The 24,909-nt window shown below is 44.1% G+C and overlaps 1 protein-coding gene across 1 annotated transcript; it reads right to left on the bottom strand.

Annotated features, from left to right (window-relative positions):
- Nucleotides 1-809: 809 nt before the first annotated feature.
- TRADD (TNFRSF1A associated via death domain) lies at nucleotides 810-23,628 on the bottom strand. The gene is made up of 5 exons (XM_018564864.1): nucleotides 23,546-23,628; nucleotides 9,313-9,451; nucleotides 6,589-6,869; nucleotides 3,671-3,869; nucleotides 810-1,225 (listed from the first exon to the last, which is right to left on the bottom strand). Exons 2-5 carry the CDS (start codon nucleotides 9,440-9,442, stop codon nucleotides 930-932), a joined length of 906 nt encoding a protein of 301 aa, XP_018420366.1. The 5' UTR covers nucleotides 9,443-9,451; nucleotides 23,546-23,628; the 3' UTR covers nucleotides 810-929.
- Nucleotides 23,629-24,909: the final 1,281 nt, after the last annotated feature.

The following is a 24,909-nucleotide window of genomic DNA, read 5'->3' as shown; positions in this document are numbered from 1 at the left end:
AGTATTTAGAAGCAACAACTGCTAAGGTTGATCCCTGAGATTTTCCAGCATGTTGGGAACCTCTGTATAATCTGTTCAGCAATACATCCCAATTAATTTATCTTTTAGATTGTAAGCCCTCACGGGCAGGGCCCTCCTTACCATCTTGTCTTGAACTGTATTGTGATTGTAATATCTTCCTTACATTGTAAAGCGCTGTGCAAACTGTTGGCGCTATATAAATCCTGTATAATCCCGTATAATCTATTATCTATATAATTTTAAGCAAGTGTTGCAGTTTTGCCTCTACAGGATAACGTCTGTGTGTCAGCGCGAGCTGGAATAGTTCAAAAGGTGATTTGAAGATGAACTTTCTCAATCAACTTTTTAAGGCCCCTTTGACACCTTTGTGCTTTCCATATAGTTGTGGTCATAATTCTATATCTTTTCATGATTTAAGAAGTGTGCTTGTTGTTTATTTAAAGGCATTTTAAAAATAATCCTGAATGTCAGTTACACAGATCGTACATAGGGAATATGTTTCCTATATTGAAGGGTCTGTCTTGTACATGACATTAGATGCATGCCATGCACAACTGGGAGGCGACTATATCCTGAGTATATACAGATTAGGTAAGCAACTGCTGCTTTCATAAAAGAATACAAATTTGAACATATAAAAATGATTTTGCCCACATACCTAATATGAAGAAAAATCTAATAATGCAATGACGCAAAAGATATAACGAGCTGTAATTATATGGCAAATTTGGCTCCTTTGTTCGCTCCAATGAAAGTCCATGATGTACTTATGAAGAGTGAGTCACATGACACTACACAATGGTGTAGTACAACATAAAAAGGAGGGTTGGTCTCCAGATCACCTTCTAAACATCTGAGAAAACTGTAAAGTAAACCGTGTAGGGTCCTTCTAGAGACACTTAGTCCAATCATATGTCTTCCATAGACAGCAGTTTTTCAGCTATTACATTCAGTTCGCATTCCACGAGTGCATCCACCAGTCTTTTCAGTGTAGCCTTCTTACCCTCACCATCCATAAAACGTCGCAATAACTGATAGGCCTGTTCATAAAGACCTTCCTTATCATGTTCGTATGCTATGTTGTCTATTACAGGGTCTTCCAGAGCCCGGCAGTTTTTCTTCAATGACCGCCCCACCTTCTTCCAAGACCTGCCGACCAAATTGGCAAACCGCTGTTGGTGTTCTGAAGTCAGTGGTTTGTCAGCTGCAAACATAAGTTATGGGACAATCAGAAAAGCATTCAAAGGAAATCACAAAAATGTCCTAAGATAACGAACTCTATGGACCCAAAGGCCACTCTGGGTCCTACTATCTGGCATTCCAGGCTCAGAATCAGTTTTAATATGCCCAATTTGTACACAGCACTGTTCTCACTATGCATGAGTGGAAACCTGTTAAGGGAGCTGGATTCTTGGAGCAAGAAGTGCAGGTGCTTCTGCAGTCCTGGAGTTCCTTTTCTCCCAATACTATATTATATTGTTCATTAGAGAGCTTTTATGTGGTATGTTTCTGAATTACATAGCAAAAAATGCTAGTAGGTAAGGTTTTTGCCATGAGACTTTGTATGTCTCTTCAGGCGAAAAACAACCTGTTTGCTAGCAATTGTTTATATATTCCCGCCCCTTGGTGCATCTGTAAGATGCTGAGAATTCAGAAAAGTTGTTGGACAATGCAACTCCAGCATGCATGCGCAGGCGTTACCTCACCACTGGCCTCCCAGTAGCTGAAGAGAAAAGAAACAGGGTCTGGAAGAAGTAGTGGAGAACATATCAGTGATGGTGATGGATCAGCCATGGGGATAGCTTACCTTGAAGAAGAACTCAGGGCAAAGAAAAAAACTTAACACTTGCAGTTTAGGGGTAGCCCCACTGCAGTGGTAAGTGCTTATTTTGTCTTGGGGACTCAAATAAAGCAGATTTACATACCTGATCCTCAGTCCCGCAGCTGTCAGTGCTCCCCTCTCTCCCCTCTGCTCCTTATGTTGGAATGTTCTTTGGTGTCCTCACGTCTAATGCAGTTTAATGGGTCTGCATTAGATGTGATGACATCAGCGATTTTTAGACCGCCAAAGTGAAGGGGAGAAGAGGCTTCCTCTCCGGAGGAAGGATCAGGAGAGTAAAACCACTCTAATAGTGTCCCCAAGACAAATTGAGCACTTAACCCTTGTAGTGCCCCACTGCAAGGGTAAGTGAGTTCTTTAACTTGCTGGAGGTGGGTAAGATTGCCACAATATGCAAGTATGCCGCACATACTTCCACATTATGGTAACTATTCCTGTTGACCCACGGTCGCTCAGTTTCACTTTAACCTAAGCAGAGAATGGCTAGAAGCCACGTTACATGTAGTATAATACAAGGTTATCAAGTCTTCTGAGAAGAAATTACATACATATAAAACACACAACAAGTCAACAAAGCCATGAAATGGTTTAAGGGCTGTAAACAAATAGGAATATTTATTCTAGCCAATTAGGAAAGAGGATGCCGTTGTATTTGGGCAGACTTCATTCATATCAGATTTCTTAAGGGAAAGTTGCATTTTACTATCTAGAGATTTCTAGAGGGCTTAGAGCAATAAAGAGCTTACAATAGCCCCTGTGCTCAGCTACTATTAGATGGGTTACCATGAGGAATGGCGTGGGTCACTTTAACTGTGAATTTCTGAGGTGTCCAACATAAAATTGAGGCATTCTCAACGGTGATTTATTTATTTATTATTGGTATTTATATAGCGCCGACAATTTTGCACAGCGCTTTACATAGTGCATGTTCACATCAGTCCTTGGCCTCAAGGAGCTTACAATCTAAGGTCCCTATCTCACATGCATACATACAAGGGCCAATTTAGACAGGAGCCATTTAACTTTCCAGCATGTCTTTGGAGTGTGGGAGGAAACCGGTGTAACCGGCAGAAACCCACACAAGGACAGGAAGAACATGCAAACTCCTTGGATATAGTATCCTGACTGGGATTCGAACCAGGGACCCTGAGTGCTGCAAGGAGTGATGAAACTATATTAGGGATGTTCAGATACCAGTGCCGATACTTGGCATTTCCATGAGAACTACCAGGGTTGCAGAGGTTGCAGCTGGGACCTGGCTTTGGCGCTCCACCGCTGTCCTGAAATCATTAGTCTGTATTGTTTTAGAAAAACGTTCTCATGACAATAAACAAAAACGTTCAGTACTTGTATTTGTGAGGCCTTCGACAAGTATAAGTACCGGTACTAGGAAAAATGTTATCGGTGCATCCCTAATATATATTTATAAAAAAAAAAAAATGCATTCAAATGGGGATGTACAAATCCCAGGAGCTCCGTGTGCTGCTTACAAATGACAGCTGCCTCCTAACTTTTGAGTTTTTCTCTAGTCTAGTCTTGGAGCTGGAAAAGTATCTGTACTTGTACCTATACCGAGTACCGTACTTGGTATCTGAACATCCCTAAACTATATCATGAGAAAAATAAAATCAGATTAATAGGAAACAAAAGCTTGCAGTTGCTAAAGTGTGAATAATTAAGGATTGCACACATTGTAATATTTAGATATGTGAAAATCGGGGAAATTGTTGTTAGATAAAAATAAAAAGCACACTTAAAATAAAATTGTATTGCTCAGTGAGCATTTTACATGCTGCCATCTCTACTTACCATAGTCGCGTCCTTGAAAAGGGAATGTGCTTGGTTCTGATGAGGATGAGCAGAGGGAGAGGGGTGGAGAGACCTGAGTTGAGTTCTCTACAGGAGAGGTAGGAGAGATGCTGTTCTGAGTTGAGTGGCTAGATCCCAGAGATAAATTTATGAAGTTTGTTTCCAGCTCAACAAGGTCTTCATCCTTGACGTAACTTGGCTAAAAGATGAACACATGCCATTTTGATGTCACTATAAACATATGTGTGTGTTATAACTCTTTGGAATAAGCAAATGTGGTGCAAGCAGAAGGTGGGTATTCACTTTTAGGAAAACCCTCTACTAAAATGAGGAAAGGAGAAGATTAATTAATTGTAAAAAACATTATTTGGTCCCTTTTTTGCAGAACACAAAGATTTAAATTAGACATAACAGGAATATCAAATGTAAAATGAGTAAAGTTTGCCGGCAGATCCATCTATGTGAACAAGTCTCAAAAAACGATATCTACATTGTAGAGATATAATGTGAAGAACTTAAATGACTCTTTTTCCCTCGCCCTGCCAACCATATTGGGTAGCAGACCCTTGTGTCTCTCTGGATTTATTAACAACTCTTAAACCAGCTGGACACAGTACTGCCCTTGTGTTAGTCCATGCACAGACCTCAATGGGCTGCAGTAGAACGATCACTGTATTGATATGGGCAGCCTACAGAAGCCTATACAGTTGACTATCACATGAGCAATATTGAGCCCAGCTAGCTTGGAAAAAAATCTTTGAACACGCAAACGTGTGAAAATGTAAATCTTGTGCTAATTTCTGTTCATGTAAACCCAACTTGATCTCATCTCATGTTACATATAAAATGTGGGCAAACAGATTATTTTCTCCTGTGTGTGTCACAATGCATCACTGACAGGGGGAAACAATCTCTCGAAGGCACACTTTAACTTTGGGCTTCACAATTCTATTATGTTACATAGAGATCAGATGTGACATTGTTTTGGTCAGAAGTAGAGGTGCACTGAAATGAACATTTTTAAACCGAAAATAAAAAATGTCAGGCCGAAACCAAAAATAATTTTTTTTCTGGCCTTTTTAATTTTTTAAATAAATTTTGTTTCATTTTTATTTATTTATTTTTATTAAATATTTTTATTTTTTAACTTTACTGTGGGGGCTTCGGTAAAATATCAAAGTTATGAATGAACAGGAAGTAATGTAGATCACTTCCTATTTTTTCATAACTGGTACATAGTAACTCATACTATGTCCAATAATTTACAAGCAGTCAGCTTGTCAGCTGATCGCTGACTGCTTGTACCGCTCTCCATCCTGACTTGCTGTCACAGCTGAGCCGGAGGTGTGGGGAGGAGAGCTTGGTCTATTTTGACAGCTGACTCCTCTCCCTCACCGACACCTCTGGCTCCTGTGACAGCCCGCCGCTGTCTCTGCCCCCACACCGCTATCCATCCTGAACAGTCAGAGGAGGCTGAGCAGTACAGGGGAGGAGAGTGCTGTGAACACCCAACTTTACACATGGCGGTCTTTCCTCGCTCAGCAGCATAATGGAGCAGGGGCAGGAAGGAGTGAAGAGCCTACTTCCAGGTATGAAGAAACATGTGACTGATTTAATGTGATACCACTAGCACTTGGTGAACAGCCCAATACTTTTATAGGTGGTGGGAAGACAGTCAGCCCCTTGTAGGCTCCCACTGGCAAACCAGTTATACTTTATATAGGGCTGACTTTACTCGCTCCCAACAGCTCAATGGAGCAACGGTGGGAGGACATGATGGGAGAGGTAAACATGTTCTGCCTGGTAAGGGGGGCTTTAAAGCAAATCTGTTGCTTTGCTCAGCATGGGTAAATCACAGATTAAATGTAATTTGGAATTCCATGCAAAATATAAAAACAGCCTTAATCAGTGTTCACCTAATTTTTCCTTTTTTATAGATCTTTATGTATACATAAAATTTACTTTTTCATGGTGCCAGATCGTCCATTTCATACACCACTTGAGGGCCAACAAAGTTGTATTTCCCTATAGGAATTACAGTTCCTATTAGCGTTGTTGGCCCTCTGCATTTATTATCTATGCATAATCCCCCTGCAGCTTGGATAATTCAATGCAGCCCTCACGTCCTTAATTGAGCAAAAGCTCCAACAGTGCAAACCTCCTGCACAGCTTCTCCCCACCTCCAAGCTTGGTGCTCTGCTACCTTGGAAATCCTCGTCCCAGCAGCCCCTACGTCACCTCCAGTAGTGACAAAAGAGCTGCCTGGCTGCCCAATTCAACATGCCCACCCGCCACCCAGGATAATGACCTGCTGAGGAATTGCAGTCATGTGACCATGACTGAAAAACTATTTAAAAAAAGGGTATTTAAGTAGCAATTTTTAAACTTTTCATTATTGAAGCCAGCACAGAAATCACTTCACTGCCAGCGGCTTGTTTGGTGAGTTTATGTTTTACAACTACTTTAAGTATCATCAGTAGTTAAAATATTGCTAATCCAAAACTTTTTTCATTTTAGTTTTGGATAGAGTAGGGACTGGTTAAAACCCTAGTCATATTTTTTTTCCACCTGAAGCCCTTTGGGGAGATTTCTCCTTTCTTCGTATCCTAGGGAAACTTCAGGAAGTGAGAGGAAATCTCTCCAAAGTTATGGAAATTCTCTCTTGGACAATTGTCAACCCAACAAGTGTCCCCATTCGAAGATTTCCCCTCTATTACTGTTCAAGTAACAACTGCTCATTTTGGATTTTTGACAATGGTCACCAAGACAAATAGAATAGATGAATGTCTACAGCAGGAATATAGACAGAAAGTAGAACTGACACAACTCTCCCCTACTGTATTCAAAATAATATTTAAAAAAAAGATTATGGTGTTAAAGCAACAGATGTATTGAGGACTTTTGTTTCTCTGAATTACCTTTAATGAGTAAATATGATTCAGACATTTTTCCTCCTCATCGAGGATCAGGTCAAGTTTCTTGTTGTCAACTTTGAGCTCCAGGAAGACTTGTAGAGAATCCAAGCTCAAGCAACGTCTCAGCTGCTCTTGTACATGATGGTGAACTCTCCTCTCCCGGTAATCTCGAAGGAACTCTAGACAGTTGTCTTTTCCATTGAACTTGAGGTGGAGAATCAGATGTGGGTCACCTTGAAGAACCTTCAGGATCTCGAGAGAGTTGATGGAATTTCTGGAGAACGCTAACAACAAAAGAAAAACAATTCTTAACAGCTACCCAAATAATAAATTTTCAGATTAGTCAGTCACTGTGTCCAAAATTGGATAATATTTAATCAGATTTTTTTTTAAACTTTTTTTAATTTTGTACTTTTTTTAGTATATCACACAATACCACATAGCCTCGTCATTACTCACTAAGTGGTTATTGGTGTCAGATTTTCTATAAATTGATAAAAGCCCAAGTAGAATTGCAAAATACTGAATGTTTAGGGATTGAATAACCTCTGCAGTTTTATTGTGTAGCCACCATCACCTTCTGTGATGTGGCTACTAGACATTTAGTGATAGCCAGGGCTGTAGTCAGCCTGGCTGGATTATAGTGGCAGTTATCTGGTTAATTCTAGGTGTCTGGCATTGCCTGTAGCCCCGTGGGCGGAGTGTGACTCTGTCATATTGTCGGACAGCGAATGAGAGACACTGTAGTGTATGTACAGTACAACAGCCAATCACTGGGGTTCTCTCAACCAGTGGTGCATACTGGGATAGGGTACATATACTGGAGGGATTTGCAATGTGCTGAGACTAGCCGGGACCAGACATGGATTAGGGCTGGGTGCTGTTCAGACTGCCCCCCAGGCCTGGGGATGGGCATAGGCTGGTGTGAGTGAAATGTTTCCCTGAGGCCTGCAACATGGAGGAGGTCAGTGTTGCTGTCGGAAGAAGAGAACCAGGACCAATAATGGCTTTTGTAGTTTCCTGGAATCTAAGGACTTCAGGAGCATGGCCGTTGTCTTTTCTGTTGAGAATCTATATTCATCCTGCTCATCTGCTAGTTCAGTTGCTATCCGCTGCCTCCCAAGTGGATCCACACTGAGATGCCAACAAGGTCTGGGGAGTCAGGAGTCTATATCTGTTACACACTGGAAGCGTAGAATCCCTATAACCTCTTTCCCCAGTGAAGATGTTCAATAAAAGTTATTCTGCATTATACTACTGGAGTAGACATCAGCTATTGTGGGCACTAGAAGAAGGGCGGCTAATGCTAATGGGTGGGCAGCAGAAGATATATTGGTATATGTTAGCTTTTGCTCATGCAGTCTGTGTCCTTTAAAAATAATTTTCATAGGGTTAGTCACAAAAGGGTGACGGGTTTGGAGAGGGCAGGAGAAGTGAACAATCTAGGATAACATAACTGAACTGGAAAGTGAGCTGAATTGGAGAATATTTCCAAATCAGCAATGTTGGCCTAGATTGTTCACCTCTCCTGCCTTGTCCAAACCCGCCACCCTTTTGTGAATTACCCTGTAAATCTTTCTAAATCTGCAGATTGAATTTAAAAAAGGCTGGGTGATCGTGTTTTAAAGGTCCTTGTCCAGGCACTTTCCGTGAACCCCCGTTAATAAACTGGCTACACTAAACAAATGTATGTAGGAAAACCAGCTAAGTTGATTATAGTTACTTCCCCCTGTTTTTCTTGTCTCCTCAGAGTCTCACTGCTCTGTTGCAAACCTGCCCCGCCATTAAAAAAAAGCAGCATTGGCCACTGGCTTCTTCTTCCTTGCTCTCCGCCGATAATGTCTTCACCTAATCTCATGCATGGTTTATTATTCTGTATGCAGATGCAGTGTATTATTGTGTACAGGCTGCCAATACACCAGTCACATCATGTTTGAATTTTTTTTTATGCAAAATATCGCGAGATCGAACAAATTGCAAAAGAGATCTCCCTGCAAGGCACTGCTGATGTTGCTTTCCCAGGGGGCACCTGTGAGGCCCTTGCTATGTCACCAATGCCTCTGATGATCAGGTAGTAGAATGATTTTAAAAAGAAAATTAATGCCATAGCCTTTTTTAATTTTACTTCTCCTTTGGCTCACAGGAGTACATTTACTAATCCAAAGTCAGCATAGATCCCAACAACATTGTTGGGATTCACCCAGCTGCCTGAGTGACAGCTGGCCACGCCTATTTAGAGCCAGATCCAGCTGTGCCCGCCCCCTCTAATGAGCGCTGGATGAACAGAGGGTGGATGCGAGAATCCCTGCAGGGAGCAATGACTAATAAACACTCAAATAAAGCAGTAATTGGACTAATCACTTAAGGATGTTTATAGTTGACCATGCAGAGGTGCATGCACCTTAGTTTGTTAGCTTGGGAGGGGGGTCCGCTCTAAAGGGTGACAATGCCATGTCCCTGTCTCCTAATTTGACTCCTATACTGTCACCCTGTCACACACTCTGCCAAAGGAGACTTCAAGTGGCAATGCCGTGCTCAGTGCATGCTTGACTATTGTCATCATTAGGAAACCTTTCCTGAGAGGTGACGTGAAGCAGTTGCGGGAGTCCGTGCATGCATGTGTGTAGACCACACCAGTCAATAAAAAAAAAGATGAAAACAAGTATTTAAAAAGATGATACACAGTGCAGTAGCAAGCTAAATGTAATTCTGTTTAAGTTGTTCTACCTGACAAGGCATTCCGGAGTGCCTTGTATATCAAGGATTTACTGGTGTCATACTGAGCACGCAGAGACGTAGAATCAGACGACATGAAGAGGTAAACACTCCCAATCCATTCACTGGGAACAGAAGTCATCTCTGAGGCCTGAAAGACACAAAGAACAGTAAGTCAGAAAGTCCACTCAATTATCTGTACCTGTTTATAGAATCCCATGCCATCTGATTCAGGAAGTTTTTAACACTGGTTTTAAATGGGGGTCTGCAACATCTGCAGTGGCAGCTTTTTCAGGGTTCATTTACACTAGGTCTGAATTTTGCATTTTGGGATTCACGTGGCAGGAACCTAGGAATTGCTGCAGCAGCAATCCCAAAAATGCCATCTAGAAGTTGTCTCTGTCGTTTTAGTTATTGATTGGGTGACGGCGGCCGCATCTATATGCGGTACTCTGCATGTAATTGTGTATGATATGATTACATGCGATTAGGAATAGATAAATGTCCCTAAACGCACAATCAATGCGTCCAAACACAGTGATTTATTCCTAACCGCATGTAATATGGAGTACCATTTATAGATGCAACAGCTGTCATCCAATCAACTTGAATGGGTGATGGCCGCCACTTCTAAACAACATATTTTGGATTCCCACCGCGGGAATTCGTAGGTTCCTGCGGCAGGAACCTCAAGATGCACATTCACACTAATGCAAATGCAGCCTAACAGAGCAAAGATTGGTGGCGCAGTTGGCAGGAAAGGTACCTTTGATTACAGCAGGCTTTTTTTTTTGCAAAAATGTAATCTAGTGCCAGAGTCATGTAAAGCTGGACTTCAGAACTTGTCATTCTGTCAAGCCAATTTTATGTTTTATACATCTCTGGCCAGTCCCTTCCTGTCTCTTCCTACGCTGCAGCGATGGTATGGCTCTTGATGTCCTCACATCCTATACACAGTGTATAGGACGTGATGACTTATGGGACCTTAGACTGCTGAAGTGTAGGTGTAGCGAGGTAGAAGGGGCCGGTCTAAGAGCAAGCTGGCTTGGGTGCTACCTCTTCCAGGCTGAAGAACTCCTGGCTCCCGAACGCTGTAAAGGAGGAAGCAGGCGCATGCGCAGTAGAGGGGAGGAAAGAGAAAATTAAACTGAACGGATGCAGCCGGGCACGTGCACGTTGGACAGACACCGCTGGAAACGAGGAGTAGCCCCACTGCCTGGGTTGAGAAAATTTTTCCCCAGGGTTCTGCTTTAAGCTGGCCATATGCTAGTCACATTTCAAGCTGCTGACTAGGCCAAAGTTCAACCCATGTGTGGCCCTCTGGGGACCTCCCCGGTCCACTGCAGTCACTATTAGGGTATTCTGACATTGGCCCACCCACAACTGTCATAATACAGTAGCCTCCCCCCTTCCTCCCAGTAGATACGTAAACTACATTCACATGAAATATAAACTGTCACTATGGAATCTTAGGTGACATATGCAGCACTTGCATTCAGTGGCTTTCTTCATCGAAATACAGCAAAATAAAAATGTCTGCGTTACCTGTAGCAACCAGTCAAATGCTTCTCAATCTTTTGCTAAGGTAGATTAGAAAAGGCCTGGCAGCAATTTTTGCATTACAGCAAACAGTCCCCAACGTGGTCAGATCGGTACAACAACCGTGGAATGATTAAAATTTCTCAGCTTAGAAACACAAATCAGGATTCATGTGCTTGCTGGAAAAGGCGTGCCTTTTCCTGTAAATCGTGCTGGGCATTCCCAGACTTTGCTGAATCCAGAGCCCTGAAGGTAATATGATTACAGCAGAACTTCCTTATATACACACACAAACTGCTCTGCTTGTTCTACAAACGTGTACAATGACACATTGTGAATATATTTCTATTTTTAAATTGATTTGTATATTTTGGCTTCTGCTTCAGATACTGATGGTTTTATGTAGGTAGAAAGCAATCAGCGAGCTTAGTGATGTTGGGTACAAGCCAAACCTAAAAACTTTCTGGGAAAAAAGGACCCCTGCCATCACAACAAGGTAAAGGACTCACCGCTACCACAACTCAGCTGGGCATACAGGTTCGGATTTCTCTCCATTTCCCTCTACATGCTAAAGAGCGTGGATAGAGGAATCTCCCTGCCTGTTATTGTATTCCGACAGCTGTCAGAATCCCCAAACCGCGCAGCTGGCTGTTTTCCACCTTTTCTTCTGCAAAAGTTGACTGTCAAACCGGGTTGCTGGCATGGCCATCCGTGGATCAAATTTTGGCAAATTCAGCAACAGACCGCCAAATTTTGATTTACTAGAACCAGCTTTAAGTGGACTAAAACATTCACTCACAAAAAGTGATCCCAATATACATAGACACTTTTATCAATACTACATTGTTGTGGAAGTTCATTAGTAGTTTGGTTTTTGTACCTTGTCTTGGTGGTTTTTGTACCTTGTCTTGGTGCACCACGCATCCATACAGGCTCAGCATCTGGATATATATTTGATTGAATAAACAAGCAATCTTTGACGTTACGACCTTGAGGGACCACCTGGACATTGGGAACTTCCCCTCATTTTACCTTATACTTTGTTAAAGAAGTGCTTCAAATAAATGCAACAATTTAGTAGATAGTTAAAACACAGGGAGACCCAGACATCCCAACTCTCCCGGACGCGCCGGGAGTCTCTCGCTATTAGATAGCGGCTCCGGCCCCCCGGGAGAGAAACATTTTCTTCCGGAAAGGTTTACTCTGCTATATCTAACAGAGTAAACCTTTCCCTGCGATCTGTTTTTTTTTCTGACATCGGGGCCCCGTCAGTCACAGAAAAAACAAACAAAAACAAAACAGCATAGGAATGCATAGCTAGATTACTATTGGCTAGTTCACTTTGCAATAGCCAATAGCAGACTAGCTATTGCACCCGCCCACTGCTGCTGTCAATCAGCAGAGGGGGACCTGAAGTTCTTCATCAGGTCCCTTTCTAGTGACTGACAGCAGCACAGGGCGGGTGCAATAGCCAGCTCGCTATTGGATATTGCAAGTTGAACTAGCCAATAGCAATCTAGCTATGCATTCCTATGCTGTTTTTTTTTAATTATTCTGATGGCAGCAGCTGTCAGAATACTAAAAAAAAAAACAGCAGTTAGCAAAGAAGCTATTGCTTCTCATGCTATATGCCATCATTTCAGTGGAGTGTTCTCTCCCCCCCCAACTCCCCCCCTGCGGACCGAGGGGGGCAGAATGCACCTCCCTGAAATGAGAAGGGCACTTTCCTGAAATATTTTTTTTTAGGTTGGGATCCCTGGAGACCCGTTAGTTCATTTCACTGTAGATCGCCCCTTAGGAGCCAACAGTAGTGTTATCCTGCACTGGAGTATCGCTGACCAAGTAAGGGGGGCGCTACACATTCAAACATACATAAATTCTTCATGCCATCATGGCCTGATCTCACTAAATTTTGATCTGTGCATGATAAACAAAGTCAACCTGTGGCTTTTCAGTTGTTGTCCTCTAATAGACTTCTTAAATCTGCAGTTCCACAAAAGCCACGACTTCCTTCAGCCTTGTATTGATCAGCAAATTATGTTTCACAACCCTTTGTGTAAAATGAAGAAATAGCTAAGGGTTACATAACAAAGACCAAGCAACCGGGACTTGAGAAAATATGTTCTTGACATGCAGCCTGCTATACTTCATTAGAGTAAAAGAAGCTTAGTCTCCAAGGGAAATGAGAAAGGCATTGTTTGCTGACAGAAAATAATTATGAACTAGAAACTCCAGATTATGAAGTCCTTTCAGGCCTGCTGGATGTCTCCTGGGAGCATGAGTGAACGTGAGCTGAGAACCATCATATGAGGAAGTAATGTCAGTATAGTACCTGGAATCAGCCTCAGCCTACTCATCTCACATCTTCATTTACCGAGTAAGACCACATCCACCAAACCACAGCCACCAATTGCTGCTTACTACAAATCTTATATAACTTACACACAAAGTGTATATTGTCTATCAAGGGAAGACCCAATAAGAATTAATAATCCAGTTGGCCCAACTTTGGAGCCACAGAACATTGGTTTGGGGTCCAAACAACATATTGTAGTTGTTTTGTATTTGTTTAACCTTGAATGTATAACATACAAACACTCATTTTACTTTTTCTTTCCACTCACCTAACACAACATGCGTAAAAGTCGACCTCTCATGCAAATTTACAAGTTGACCAAAATTTAGTAAATCGATCAATAATTAGGACCCCTTATACATGCAAAAAATTGAGACGCATGGAGTGTATTTCTGTGAAAGATAATGTGAATGGAGCTCATTGGCTCCGTACACATATATTGTGTTGTGCTGTAGTACACTTGCATTGAGAGAAACGTATAGTCTACCATTTATGACCTTGTTCTGAAAATGCTAATTACATGGCTGTCTTTAGCTTTGGCTTGCTAGCTACTAGAACTGGAATGCAACATACATAGGCATACGTAGCTTACTGCATTAGGGTGTGCACAGAAAAGTACAAACACACGTGCATGCATATATATATATATATATATATACACACACACCGTACATTACATACATACATACACAGACCTAAGGCATCCCGGATTCCCATCTCTTCAACTGTCCCCTACCTCTTCCAGCAGGGATGCAGTAATGAAGCAGGGAGCCTGGCAGGTGGTCATGTGACCACCCGTGCAACTTTCTTATTGGATGGGAACAGGGGCGTCTGGAGGCCGGTTCTCCACCGGAGCGGAGGTTGGGTGACACCCTACAGTGACGCCATCGCTCACATGCGGTCATCTAATTGACGCCTGCCAGCAGCCATCTTGCTTATGGACGCCGGCAGAGAGAGGAGGGGACGTTCACCCGGCAGGATGAGGTATGCCGCTGGGTCCCCTTCTCTCTCCTGACACTGTCGGGCTCTCGGTCCATGACCGAGTGCCCGACCTTTAAGAGGGGGTGACACCAAAATGTAATTTTGGTGTCACCCGGGTGCAGGCCGCACCACCGCTTGTGACGCCACTGGATGGGAAGCCACAGCCACACTCCCTCGCAGCTTCCCAGCCACTGAGTACTGCGGCTGTTATGTAAGGCAAATGCTCCTGTGCCCTGTATCGCTGAGGTGGTCATCAGGGTCACCAGAACTAGTGTCCTAATTGGAAGATTCCTGTTCTGTATCTATTCCTGTTCTGATGATAAACCAAAAATGTGGGATTTTCTTTCACTTTCAGTGGTAATGGTCACCAATGGGGACACAGACAGCAATACAAACCTGACAGATTTTTTAAACCCTCTCCACTATATCTAAAGCTAGAAAAGTGTTGGCTTCAGTTGCACTTTAATCTCTTGCTGCTGAATGATATACAAGTTGTTGGCAGTAACCTAGTTTGCTGCCTGTAACACATTCAAATCTCTTGGGCTGGTAATGTGATGCTCATCAACAAGTGGTTAAATCTCTCAGCAGCAAGAGAGTACATTGCCCATGTAGCCCTTGCCTCTGCCACACAAGAACAACTAGGTCAACTACTGCTTAATTCACTTCCTTTAATTACTGCTATTTAAGAAAATGGTTAGAGCACTTCAATCATTACCGCATGCGCCACATTAATGATGTCCAATAAGTGATGTAAAATGATGCGTGTGTTCAGAAAGGAGATAACGTTCTAGAAGACACATGTAAAAAAAGCCTCAAGATGAGCACATCCATATCAAGAGGAGCTTAGTCAATTTAAAGTAGAACTCTGGGAAAACTAAAATTTACCACTGCAAGGGGGCTACCCCTGTGCTGAAAGGGTTAAGTGCTCGTTTTGCCAATGGGGCTCAAAAAAAAGATTTAATCACCTGATCCTCAGTCCCGCCGACTCCCTAAGTGCTGCTAGACTGCTGCCCGCAGCCTCTGATTCCCGAGCTCTAGTGTTCTATCGAAAGTTCCAACTTGTCGAGATCTCCAACCTGACTTCAAGTTTAGTTAGTAGTAAGAGGTTTGGCCGAGAAGGCTCTACTGCATGCAAGCGACGGCCATATTGAGTGGGGCAACTCAGATAAATAACGTGCTGGATTAGTCTGAGCCTAGTTCATTTTAATACTTAAAGTGACATTAAAGGCAACATTTTTTTCCCCTCCCCCCATGTAAATGTTAGCACTTACCTTAAATGATGTCTCTTTTTCCGATCTTCCTCTTCTTTCCCCATGTTTTCATCTGTCCCTCCAGCGGTGTGACGTCCCTCCGATCCAGCGCTGACTGCTCTGTCTCTCCGATCCAGCAGTGTCTGCAGGCGGGTGCACGCGTCCATAGACTTACCTTGCGTCTCTGCTCGTCTCCCGGCCGAGAATCGGAACTGCGCATGCGCCCGCCCCAAGATCCTTTGCGGCCGTACGAGCAGTTCCTGATTCTCGGCGCGGGAGCGAGCGGCGATAACGAGGTAAGTTTAAAATGATTTTAAACGTTTTTTTTTACACTTCTTGCCTATATCTACTGCATGCTAGCAGTAGATATAAGCAAAAAAACCCGGAGGGTTTAGAACCCCTTTAATTGCTGTGTAGTATGTGTAAAGGGAAACGCTGCGGGTGGCGCACGTGCAGTAGAGCCTTCTCGGCCAAACCTCTTACTTCTAACCAAACCGGAAGTCAGCTCATTTCGAGGAGTTGGCGTTTTCAACAGAACACCGGCGGTCTAGGGACCGCTGACGTCATCATGTCTTATGCAGGTTCATTGACTTGCATTAGACGCGAGGATGCCAAGGGACATTTCATAGCCAGAAAGGAGGGGGAAGAGGTAAGCACTGAGCGTTGCGGGATCGAGGATTAAGTGAGTAATACAGTTTCTTTTTTTATTTGGAGCCCCCTAGACAAAACGAGCACTTAACCCTTGCAGTACTGGGGTAGCTCCTCTGCAAGGGTATTACCTACCCATACTTCTTCTTTTAATAGACTTAAACCTTGTGCACAGGGTGCGGTAAAACTAGTCACCTGCTGCAATGTCAGCACTGTGGATGAACAGTTATCGCGGGCACGATATGATTTGCGCTACGGCAAAAAAATATACAGCATGTCGCATTTGGAAGGCCGTACCACATGTCAAATGCAATCACTGCAATGACTTGGACCGAATATTGCAATAGAAAATCCCCATTGGGATTTAAATTAAACAAAACTGCATTCAGAATGCGCCACGATCACCTCGTGAACACTGGGCAGCCACTGCCCCACTGCCCTCTGAAAAGCCATTCACCGCAGAATGTTTTTCATTGGGCGGTGGATGCTGCCGTCCATGTAAACTGCTGGCAAAAATCTAAATCTCATTGTTCCAGTTATATGCGCCACAAAAGTATTGGGACACCCCTTCAAATCATTGCATTCACTTCCATGGCCACAGGTGTATAAAATCACGCACCTCGGCATGCAGACGCTTCTACAAACATTTGTGAAAGAATGAGTCGCTCTCAGGAGCTCAGTGAATTCAAGTGTGGTGCCGTGATAGGTTGCTACCTGTGCAATAAGTCCATCCGTGAAATTTCCTTGCTACTAAATATATCACGGTCAACTGTTAGTGGTATTATAACAAAGTGGAAGCAACTGGGAACAACAGCAACTCAGCCATGAAGTGGTAGGTCATGTAAAATGACAGAGCGGGGTCAGCGCATGCTGAAGTGCACATAGGTTGCCAACTGTGTGCGGAGTCAATAGCTACAGACCTCCAAACTTCGCGTAGCCTTCAGATTGGTACAAGCACAGTGCGTAGAGAGCTTCATGGAATGGAAAAAGTGGGTGACAATTTATTTGTGCCCACTTACATGGGATTGCAGCGGTCCCCCCCCCCCTTTTTCTCTCCACACGCTCCTATTCTATTTTGCAGATTGCCGTTTTAAGGACGTGGCCCCTTTAAAAAATTAATAAATGGTTTTGGCGGAAAAATGGAAGAATTTTCCATTTCTATAGGGTCTTGGCATTCAGAAAATATATAATGTTGGGGGGTTTTACGTCATTTTCAGGCCTAAAATGTGGAATATAACATGGGTGCAAAAATGGAAAAAAGGGCCTCAGTCATGAAGGGGTTAATGAAAGCTAAATTATTAAAACCAATAAAAGTGCCACGGCCAAAATGTTTTAAGACAAACAAGGTGTCGATGTGTTTTATTTGATATGTTTAAATATGTTATGTACCGCATGCAATCCCATGGGTTTCCGGGGCCGAGCAGCTGCATTCAAGCCTTACATCACCAAGTACAATGCAAAGCGTCGGGTGCAGTGGTGTAAAGCACGCCGCCACTGGACTCTACAGAAGTGGAGACGTGTTCTCTGAAGTGACGCTTCTCTGTCTGGCAATCCGATGGACGTGTCTGTGTTTGGCGGTTGCCAGGAGAACGGTACTTGCCTGACTGCATTGTGCCAAGTGTAAAGTTTGGTGGGGGGGTTATGGTGTGGGGTTGTTTTTTTAGGGATTAGGGAACACCTTTGGGATGAATTAGAGTGGAGACTGCGAGCCCGGCCTTCTTGTCCAACATCAGTACCTGACCTCACAAATGTGCTTCTGGAAGAATGGTCAAACATTCCCATAGACACACTCCTAAACCTTGTGGACGCCTTCCCAGAAGAGTTGAAGCTGTTATAGCAGCAAAGGGTGGGCCAACTCAATATTGAACACTACGGACTAAGACTGGGACGACATTAAAGTTCATGTGCGTGTAAAGGGAGGGGTCCCAATACTTTTGGATATATAGTGTAGGTATATGTCCTACCTCTATTAGCTGAAAGCATCCCCCACATGTTCATTTACCTTTTCTCTCTGAAATCATTATAATGGTAACCAACCATCTTCTAGATGACTATAGGAAAAAAAACAGCTGCTGGTGTTCTGCTTCTGTAACATGGCTGTCGTATCACCTGTCCAGGCCTTCTGATTGGACAATGAAGAGGCAGCAATACACTAATTTGTTATGCCCATGCAATTCCCTTCTGTACAAATGTTCCCAGTGTTAGACTGACAATCCTGTACAAAGCAATATAGCCCCATTGATTGAGAAGGCCCCTTTCTCTCCCAGCCATGCTGATAATTTTTGGAAAAGAATTGCAGCCAATAATATAAAGACCAATGTAGGTATTTATTGTAGATGTATATAAAGTACAATTAGGGCCCATCTACACCTGTGCATTCTACTCATGCATACGTATCAATGTGTGTTGCATGGCACATTAACATGTATTCCATTAAAGTAATATTAAACACTAAAACTTTTTTTCAATAATGAATCCAGATCACACAACTAACTATACAGTGTCCAGCAAAGCATTGCTTTACATTTTTCCAAACAGCTGCTTCCAAGTCTCTCAGCTCAGCTTCCCTGAACTTCCTGTCCAGAACAAGATCACAAGGGACAGAGCAGACTCCAGCAACTGATCATCTACTAGCTTGGAGGAAGGAGGAGAGGGGGCCAGGGGGAAGGGAGTACCTTGATTTGCTGTGTGGAAATTCGCATTCGGACACATTTGGATGCATTGGGATTCGGAAATTTCGGTGTGTTTGTCCAAATTTTGATTGGGAATGAAAGGACTCTCACATGTCTACACTGGAACAGACAGCTTTCCTATACCTGCAATGCCCTCATTGCTTGTACAGGAGTAACAGTGACAAGCAGTGAAGGAAGATATTCCCCAATGGGTCAGGGAAACAGTAACAATCGTTCTCAGCAATGCATTTCAGATTTTCAATATATCCCCTGAGACTGCTCAGCCGAGTACTGTCTGTGGTTTTCCATTCTGATCTCCATGACTGGCTTATCAAATCCTAGTGAATAGACACATCCAGACCATTAGCTACTTTGCTCCATAGACAGTCAGCTCTTCTGAATTTCATTAGCCCTGTTATTATGTTTTGTGTCAACACGAGGGATGCACCGATACCGATACTAGTATCAGTATTTGTGCCGAGTATTTGGGCGACTACTCGAACTCGCCCAAATGCTCTGATACCCGAGCTTTCGTTATCAGGAAGCTGGACCGCGAGTCATTACACGCTGCCTGTCTTCCTGATTGGCCTGGACGCCGGCTTTATGCTCCCTCGTCAACGAGGGAGCATGGAGCCGGCTTCTCGGCCAATCAGGAAGCAGGGTGCTGCGTCATTACACGGCACCCGGCTTCCTGATTGGCAAAAAAAAGCCGGCTCCATGCTTTCTCGTCATCAAGTGATGAGAAGCATGGGGGGCGGCTTCCCGGCGAATCAGGAAGCTGGGTGGCGAGTCATTACACGCCGCCTGGCTTCCTTAATGGGATTTACGGTATAGGTAAGTACCAAAAATTATTTTTTTTAAATCGGTACTCGTACTCGATACCAAAAAAATGCTATCGGTGCATCCCTAGTCAACACAGTCACATTCAGTTTTGTCTGCTGCCTGTCTATCTCACACCAATGTTTTTATCTTTTGGAATATCAGAGTCGACTTTGGATAAAATTGTCGTAGACGCCATGTTAGTGTAAATAAAAATGCATTGCATATATTACTTGGCTAATGGTACACAGAGGGGAATTAAAAGGTTTTCAATTATATTGTAGATTATGGATCAGCTTTAAATCAAGCCTTCACTGACCCCTGGAGCTGCAGGCGCTGAGGAGTAATTCATCCTCAAGGTTTTACAGCAGGTGCACTTTCACTTTGATTTCAGCAGCTCAGCTCTTGCTGCTCCCCTCACACTTGGTAGCCTGCCAGTCTTCTAATAATAAAGGTCCCATTTACGATTTCACGGTTCACTGCCAGCGTGCTGCACTAAGGTAGTGCCTTTATTACGAATGTGTTACCAGCGCACCTAAATGGATGAATGAATGGACATGTTCCTTTTTTGCCTATACACTGCAGCGCACTGGGTGCCAGTTACAATGAAAACATACATAGAGCCGTGCTTGGCCGCACATTTTACCGCAAAGCATAGTGTAGGTGTAAATGGGCTCCCATGTATAGACAGAGCAGGCGCACATGAAGAAAGGAGAGCAGGCACAGGGCTTATTGGATATAGCTGCTTCTTGTGAAATTGGATGATGAATTGCTCCACAGTGCATGCAGCTACAGAGGTCAATGAGGGATTGTTTTAAAGCTCAATTACTGCCTGTTAAGAACATGTAAATACTTAAATGTCCATAGCCTGGTCACAGGTTAACCTAAAGGCTAGAAGTGCCCATAGACATTAGATGAGGGCCCCCATAATCCCTGAGAGGCTCCTACATACATTACAGGTCAAGGCAACTTGGAGTAAACAGTAATTGGACAGGATTAGGAACTCAATGCACTCATTCAGCTACTCTCCAAAAATGCTCTGTAAATATTGGTTTTCTGGAAGTTTGCATGTCTGCTGGTCAAATGTTCTTAAGCTATTGTTTTAGGACTGAATGATTTTGGGGTATTAGGGAATGTTACATTTGCTGTTATGTTCTTAGGCTATTGTTCTAGGCTATTTTCTCTTCTGGTGGAATGGTTTTAGGCTATTTTCTGGTTGAATGTCCTTGGGCTATGGTTTTAGGCTATTTCCTCTTAGCATCGAATGCTCTTAGGCTATTCTTTCTTCTGGTAGAATGCTCTTGGGGTTCGTTCACACCATAGGCAGTGCGTTCCAGTCAGAATCCGGACCGGAGTGCACTGCCCGCATTGCGGCCGGCTCATTTTTTTGCCGGGCTGTAGGGGGCATGGCTGGAGTGTATGGCACCGTAGCCACGCCTTGCGGCCGCAATGCGTTCGCCCGCATGGGATCTCAAGGCACATTGTGCCTGCAGTGCGTTCTGGTGCTCTTAGGCTATTCTTTCTTCCGGTAGAATGCTCTTAGGCTATTCTTTCTTCTTGTAGAATGCTCTTAGGCTATTCTTTCTTCTGGTAGAATGCTCTTAGGCTATTCTTTCTTCTGGTAGAATGCTCTTAGGCTATTCCTTCTTCTTGTAGAATGCGCTTAGGCTATTCTTTCTTCCGGTAGAATGCTCTTAGGCTATTCTTTCTTCTTGTAGAATGCTCTTAGGCTATTCTTTCTTCTGGTAGAATGCTCTTAGGCTATTCTTTCTTCCGATAGAATGCTCTTAGGCTATTCTTTCTTCCGGTAGAATGCTCTTAGGCTATTCTTTCTTCCGGTAGAATGCTCTTAGGCTATTGTTGTAGGCAATTTTCTCCTAGGATCGAATGTCTCTGCGCTATTAGGGAATGTCACATTCACCTTGTGAAAGACAACCTAAATATAAAATAATAACATTGTGCACCAATGAAAACATGCCCAATCTAATGTTGGATAGATAGACCCCGGGGTCAGGTCACAGTCCACGGATGGCTCACCTGATGGTATGACGCCTCCCCCTCACCACACGATAGGCTGCAGAATCTTTTACTCCAGCAGATGAGCAGCACTATCACCAAACGGGTTGGCCAAGCGAGGGAGTGATGCTGTAGTAGCAGTGAGTGTTCTCTAATCCCAGTAATCCTGTGGCCGGGGAGATACCGCCAGTGACAGGAATGCAAAGGGTGACACGTTCTTAAAGGGAAAGTTCGCCTTTAAGAAGACAAATAATAAAAGCGTCTTCCTAAAAGAAAACAATGTGCATTCATGTGCCACTGTGATGAGTGGAGGTCGGGTGCCATGCTCTGCCTCGTGCAGATTCTCCCTCCTGTCCATGTCCTACCTGGGTACAGACATTCAGTAACATGGACCAGATGAACAACGAATGGATTACAAGCGTGGTGATGTCACTGCTCTTGTATTCCATTCAGAAACACAAGTCCCTCTGTCGCGGTGGCTGATGGGAGTTGTAGTTTCTCCAGTCACAGATCCCGTCAAAGGCTCTTCACACACAGAGGCGCACTGATTTCATAAGTATAAAGCGGAACTCCAGGAAGCTTAAAAAAATTAACCCTTGCAGTGAGGCTACCCCGGTACTGCAAGGGTTAAGTGCTTGTTTTGGTCTAGGGAGGAAAATAACGAAAATATACTCACCCGATCTTCGGCCCTGCCTGGCTGCTGGACCGGTCCCTGCAGCCTCTTCTTCCCCAGGCTCCAGTGTTCTAAGGACCCGGGAAAGTGATATTAAAGTCAAAATGATTTGAATCTATTTCAAATGCCGATTAAATCCTTACAGTGGATGCGACTTCTTGATGTATAAAAGTTTCAGCTTCCTGCAGAATCAGCTGGTCCCCTGAGCACTGGTCCTGACTTCCTGTCTTAGAGTGACTCCTTTCTCATGCAGAGTGCTGTGCAGTCTCCCTTGTGTGTGCCAGTAAGCCATGTGTGTCTCCACAAACACAGCAAATCAAGCTACTCCCCTCCCCCCTGGCCCCCTCTCCTCCAAGCTAGTAGATGAACAGTTGCCGGAGTCTGCGCTGTCCCTTGTGATCTTGTACTGGACAGGAAGTTCAGGGAAGCTGAGCTGAGAGACTTGGAAGCAGCTGTTCAGAAACATGATGATTGTAAGTGTCTGGGCAATGTATGCTTGTTTGATCTGGATACATTATTGTAGAACTACAAGTCCCAAGACTCTGACATCCACAGGCATGACTCCCAGAGGCATGATGGGATTTGTAGTTTCACCACATCTGGCGTACCCCTGCCTTTAGGTACTCTGGACGGGCCCTGAGGAAGGAAGCTGTTCTGAGAAAATAAAGAAGCGAGCGGATCCCTGTCTGCAAATACCAGTGCCCGGCTGTCAGTACTTCCTAAGACACTGACCTGGACTGAAATCGGAGTTGTCTGAATACTTGTTCCGAGTCTGTGATTCAGGGAGCACTGAAGCCATCGGATGAACTTGACAGACATAAAACTAGCGTTGTCAGCAGTGTCAGTCTTGGTTATCTGTGCTGCCCACATTCAGAGTGAGATCACACGATGTGAGAAGACGCGGCTCGCCGTGCGTTCAATCTGAAAGTGTCTATCACTGGAGATCTGTGACTCATCACCTTTCCTGTGTCACCGTCTCAAAGGTCTGACAGTGGTGTCACCGTTCATAGAAGTCATGGTATGCCACAAGCCTGCGGTGTGCAAAGTCACGATCCCTGCTCCGTGTTGTGACAACCGCACACATCATCGCCATCTGTGGGGGGGGGAGTCTGACCCTATAAGACATACAACGTGCTGACCCATCCGGCATGATCACTACACACCGGCTATGTACTAAGAGTAAGGCTCCCAGTGCTATGATCTATACAGTACAGGAAGTCACATGGTACAATCACACACACACAGCCAGTAGGTGACCCCCCCAATACACATACACTGCACCCGACATTACCTGTTATCCCAGTTCCCAGCAGAGTGTAACCTCTTCCGTCCTTGCATGCAGCTCACACCCCAACCAGTGACACTGCAGCACACTGGCACCGCCCACTTAACCCTTACACTGCCAGGAAGCAGCTGCTTGCAGGAACTCCTCTACAGAACGTTAGATCGCACACCGTCACGTATGTTGTTCAATGTCATTTGCACCTCAAATAAAAATGCTATTTAAATGGCCGCCGTGCTTTATTATTAAACATCTTCTAAATATTTCAAACTTTATTAGCTACATAAAACCGTACAACAATAGCATTGGACTATAAATGACGCGGCAATTGGCAAGCGCAGTGACGTCATAAGGGGGATGCGGCCCGCATCTGGGTGACACCATTGGAAGGGTGACACTAAAATCACTGACAGTCATTTTGGTGTCACCCTCTCTGAAAACTCGGGCACTCGGCCATGGACCGAAAGCCCGATAGTTGCAGGAGAGAGGAGGGGACCCGGCTGCATACCTTATCCCGCTGGGTGAACGTCCCCTCCTCTCTCTGCTGGCGTCCATCACCAAGATGGCCGCTGACAAGTATCACCAACATGACCGCACATGCGCAATGACGTCATTGTGCACATGCGTGCACGATGATGTCCTGGCGGGGTGTCACCTGGTATCCGCTCCAGGCAACACCCCTTACAACTAGTGATGGGCTCGGGTGTGTTCGCAGCTCCACGTGCCGAGCCCGCCAGGAAGCTGACAGCGCCAATCACAGGCATGGAGACATTTCCCGATCTCTGCAGCTGCGGACCGGGATAATGTCTCAGTACCTGTGATTGGCGCTGTGAGCTTCCTGGCGGGCTCAGCACGTGGCGCTGCGAACACGCCCGAACCCATCACTGGTTACAACTTCATTGCACTAGGGTATGCCCATAGAACTTGTGACATATTAAGAAAAAAAGAAATGCTGCTCCATCGGGTGAATTGGCACTGCCCGGACGCGCAGACACCAGCAGCGGTTAAGCCCTCATTCATACTAAGCGCTTTTTCTGCTAAAAGAAATAAAAATACTCAAAATAACCCCATTGACTATGGCCATGTTCACATCTGAGCGTCATATGAAGCAAAATGCCCAATGATCCCCGCGACGATGGCTTCCTAGATGCGGGTGTGCGTTTTAAAACATCCTTTCCGCGCTTCTGCTCGTGCGTGCGCTGAATTTTAAGGCTTGATACGTTTGGTGTCTATTTACCCGACGTGACCTTGTCTTTTATATTTTACCAAAAAAATTGGGTAATAAATGTTTCATACCATTGTAGCGAAAAGCTTTTTATTTGGTACTTTTTTTCGTTATATAGTAAAAAATAAAAACCCCACCAAAAGAAAGC

Source organism: Nanorana parkeri, unplaced genomic scaffold, assembly GCF_000935625.1.
Source record: "Nanorana parkeri isolate BGI_ZX_2015 unplaced genomic scaffold, ASM93562v1 scaffold790, whole genome shotgun sequence".
Lineage (NCBI taxonomy): Eukaryota > Metazoa > Chordata > Amphibia > Anura > Dicroglossidae > Nanorana > Nanorana parkeri.
This window is presented reverse-complemented; position numbering and strand designations above follow the sequence as displayed.